This window comes from Arachis stenosperma, chromosome 10, assembly GCF_014773155.1.
Source record: "Arachis stenosperma cultivar V10309 chromosome 10, arast.V10309.gnm1.PFL2, whole genome shotgun sequence".
Classification (NCBI taxonomy): Eukaryota; Viridiplantae; Streptophyta; class Magnoliopsida; order Fabales; family Fabaceae; genus Arachis; species Arachis stenosperma.
Window position 1 is genome coordinate 56,345,143 of NC_080386.1, and position 4,479 is coordinate 56,349,621.

Sequence of the window (4,479 nt, forward strand, 5' to 3'; positions counted from 1 at the left end):
GAAGAAGAAGAGCAAGAGCTCAAGCATAGGTGATAAGGAAGATTGATTTGTAATATATATATATATATATATTTAAACTTATGTGTTAAGTTAGAAAAATAATTAACACATTAATGATGACAATCATGATTAAGTTTGGTTAATAACCCAAATGATTTTTGATGTATTGGTTCAAGTGTGCAGGCCCAAAGTTATTTTTGTTGCAGTCCAAACCAATGCAAAATGCACTCAAGTGTGCTGAATGGAAAATGATCCACAGACCAAGCTCAATCCCAATCAAACTTTAGTGAATCAAACCTAAGCTAAGCTTCACAAGTTTATTTTAGGTAAACACTAGAGAGAGAGAGAGAGAGAGAGAGAGAGAGAGAGAGAGAGAGAGAGAGAGAGAGAGAGAGAGAGAGAGAGAGAGAGAGAGAGAGAGAGAGAGAGAGAGAGAGAGAGAGAGAGAGAGAGAGAGAGAGAGAGAGAGAGAGAGAGAGAGAGAGAGAGAGAGAGAGAGAGAGAGAGAGCTTCATTTTCGAACCTAAACATCAAAGAAAAAGGAAAAGAGAAAGCAATCCTAGAAAGCCAATGTCAAATCAACTTAATCAAAAGCATGTTAAGGTTGTTCAGAGGTTAACGGTAATTGTTTCTATTTGCATGCAAGTTAATTTCTTCACTTCTTCTCCAACTCTCTGCAACACAATTTTAGAAAAAATTAAAGAAAGTGGTGTCTGATCATATCTGGAGTAAATCAATAGCTTACAATGTTACTTGGAGTCAAAGCACAATTTTACGGGTTTGAATTTGGAATTATAACTGAGCAAACAAATCTCTGCTGCTCTGTCCTCCTCGGTCAAGAAAATAATCAGATTTAAAATTCCTAATTTTGGGGTTGATTGAAGAAAGAGAAGGGAGGATCTCTGCTAGCCCAAAGTCCAAGAAGTTGACTCTCTAACCAAGGCTCTGATCAAGGTACAAAAAAAAAAGGTTTCTCATTGGAGACTAAGGAGAGAGAACTTGAGAGAGAGAGAGAGAGAGAGAGAGAGAGAGAGAGAGAGAGCAAAGTGTGTAACTTCACAAACTGAGTTTGAAGTCTTGGAAGCATTACACCTACACTAAAGGAAGCATTCTGCCAAGATGAAGAACAAGGTTATGAGTTCAGAAGTTGGTTTCAGTACATAGAGTCAAGGTTGTGAATCATCATCTCCTTCATATTTTACTGTTTGTATTTCTGTTTCAATATATATCTTTCTTTGTATTCTATCTGAGGTAAAAGGCAAGAAAGAAAGGTATTGAGAAAAAGCCATAGAGTGAAAAAGGTTTAGTGAAACACTTGAGAGAAAAGCCAAGAGTGATTTCAGATTTCCTTTGGTTGGTTTTCTGTTTTGTATCAAGTACCTAAGAGGTACCCCTTGCTAAGTTGGGTAATCACTTAGTGTGTCTAGTTTAGGTAGTTGCATAACCAAATCAAGTTTATGGTGAATCTTGATGTGTCTCAAATAAGATTATATTGAGTCTTAGAGAATTGGTATATGTAATACTTAAAAGATTGTGAAAATTTCACCAACGTTATGGCGGAGACTGGATGTAGGTTGCATTGCACTAGGCAACTGAACTAGGATATATGGCTGTGTCACCTTCTTCCTTTCTGCTCTGATTCTATTTTTCTAGTTTTACGAGACAAAATAGAATTGTCTCCTACATAATTCACTGCGCAGACTAAACAGAAGCCAAGTAATAATTTTTGGTTTTAAGGCTTAATTAATCAAAGTTAAAGAAGGCTATAGATTCAACCCCATTCTCTAAACCTTCTAGAACCTTCATTATGTTTTGTTTGTTTGAATATTGCTAGTATTTCCAATAATATCAGTTTTATTTGGTGGGTTTGTTGGACAATTGCCGAGTATGAAACTCAGTTTCCTTTGTTTGAAATATTTGATATGGTTTTATATTTTTAGGTTGGTTGATTGCATGTTTGTCAAGTAGATATAGAAATATTAATACTAGGAATAGAACTGGGACATAAAATGAATTGCATTGTGTTAGTATATATAAGGAAGATGTAGCATCTGACTTCGTTAAAACCCCTTTTTGAGTAAAACCCATGTTTTGGGAAAAGACCTCCAAAGTGGAAAAAGAGTACCTTCATTCGATGATAATGTAGTATTTTATGACTGATACAACTTTAAATAGAAAATATTCCAAGGTCCTAAAATAGGGTTTTCCCTTAGTGTTTGTAGTAGATAAGCCCCCATCCGAGAACTTTTATAGCTCGGAAATGACCTTTCAAGTTTGCGGCTGATTTTCCATGGGTTGAAGGCCTTTGTGCTTCTTCTGTTCGTCAAAGAACGAGGTCTCCTACTTGGAATACTCTAAGGATTACTTTTTTGTTGTGCCTCCTCTTTATGAGTTGTTTCATTGCAAGCTACTTTATAGTTGCCACCTCCCTGTCTTCGTCGGCAAGGTCTAGCTCTGTTGTTCTTGTGAGTGTGTTATTATTGTGATTATATAACTCGGCTCTTAAAGTTGGGTAGCTAACCTCGACAGGTATCATTGCCTCGGCTCCATAAACCAGTTTGAAAAGGGTTTCTCCAGTAGCTGATTGAATGGTTGTGTTATAGCTCCATAAAATTTTGGGGATGAGGTTGGCCCACTCCCCCTTTACATCACTGAACTTCTTTTTCATAGTCTGCAATAAAACTCGGTTAGCAGCTTCTACTTGTCCATTTATCTGTGGATGCTCTACTGAGTTAAAATGATGTTTAATATTGAAGTTTTGTTAGAATAAAGCAAGCTTATGGCCGTGAATTGTCTAATATTATTGGATATGATCTCTCCTGGTATACCATACCTACATATAATGTTCTTCCACAAAAAAATTCTTACCTTTGCAGTTATTATTCGTGCTAGTGGTTGTGCTTCGATCTATTTTGAAAAGTAATCTATTGAAACTAAAAGGAATTTTACCTGTCCTTGTGCTTTCGAGAATGGTCTAAGGATGTCTAGTCCTCACTTATAGAACGACCAGCTTACTTCGATACTGTGTAATTGTTTGGCTGGTATTGTTGTAATCACATGTTTTTGGCAATTATCACATCTTTGTACTTTACTTATACAATCTCATTTCATTGTCAGTCAATAGTATCCTGTCCGAAGTATTTTGGCTACTAGACTTCATCCTCTTATATGGTTTCCACACACACTTTCATGTGTTTCCGTCATAACAATTTTGGCCTCTTCTTTACCGAGGCACTTTAGTAGTGGTTGTGAGAAGCCTCACCTGTATAAGTTGTTCCCAATGCTTGTGTAGAAGCTTGCTCTTCGTCGGAAAAGTCATGGATTTGACTCTTTGTTCGAAATGACCCCATTTTTTATGTAATTAAGAACAGGAGTCCTCCAATCGCTTGCCTGTCTAATACTTAATATGCATGTTAAGTTTATACTAGGCTTTTCAAGTGTTAACTGTGATAGTGTTGGTGTATGTGTGCTTGTCCTTGTGGTTGCTAATTTAGATAATATATTAAGTCGAGTGTTTTTCTCTCTATGTACATGAATAATTTCAAACTTGTCAAATTTTGAAATGAAATCCTTTGCTATGAGCCGGTATTGTTCAAGCAAAGGATCTCGTACCTGGAAACTTCCATTAATTTGTTGCACGACTAGGAGCTAGGGAGTCGCAAAAAACTGTGAGCCAAGTTATTTGGAGGTTGTTGGTAAGCTTTAGTCTTGCCAGCAGGGCTTCATATTCTGCTTGATTGTTGCTTGCAGTGAAAGAGAAGTATAATGCTGCTTGACTATTACCGTGTCTCCGTCTTTTAGTAACACTCCTGCTCCACTACGTTCTCGGTTTGATGCCCCATCTATACGCAACTTCCAATTTGGTTCTTAAAGTTGTTTGTTTGTCATAAATTCAGAAACGAAATACGCTAATATCTGGGACTTCAAGGTTGGCCTTGCCTGATATTGGATATCAAACTCTGAGAGTTCAATGGACCATTTTATCAGTCGTCCAGCTAACTCTAACTTAGTCAAGATCTGTTGTAAAGGTTGGTCCATTCTGACTATTATTGTATGACTTTGGAAGTAATGCCTTAGCCTTTAGATATCGTACCTCAGCTGGTTGTAGGATTCTACTGACAAAGTATACCGGTCTTTGTAGTTTTCCTGTTTTAATAACAAGTACCAAACTTATAGTATGGTTAGAAATGGATAAATATAATGTAATGGTTTACCAATTTTTATTGGTCTCTGGAGTATTGGAGGCGATGATAAGATGCCTTTTAGTTCTGAAAATGATCTTTTGTAGTCTTCGATCCACTTGAACTATTTGTTCTTAGATATAGTTTGAAAGAAATGGTATGATCGGTCTATTGTTGGAAGAAATCGTGATAATGCGGCTACTCTCCCAGCTAGTTATTGTACTTCTTTTACTGTTTTTGGGCTTGTCGTGTTTAGTATAGCGTCACATTTTGCAGGGTTTGCTTCGATTCCCTAAGA

The 4,479-nt window shown here is 36.7% G+C and overlaps 1 protein-coding gene across 1 annotated transcript; it reads right to left on the bottom strand.

Moving 5' to 3' along the window:
- Positions 1-2,407: 2,407 nt before the first annotated feature.
- Positions 2,408-3,350, bottom strand: LOC130957120 (uncharacterized). Its single transcript, XM_057884007.1, has 2 exons — positions 3,263-3,350; positions 2,408-2,727 (listed from the first exon to the last, which is right to left on the bottom strand). Exons 1-2 carry the CDS (start codon positions 3,348-3,350, stop codon positions 2,408-2,410), a joined length of 408 nt encoding a protein of 135 aa, XP_057739990.1.
- Between the last annotated feature and the right edge of the window lie 1,129 nt (positions 3,351-4,479).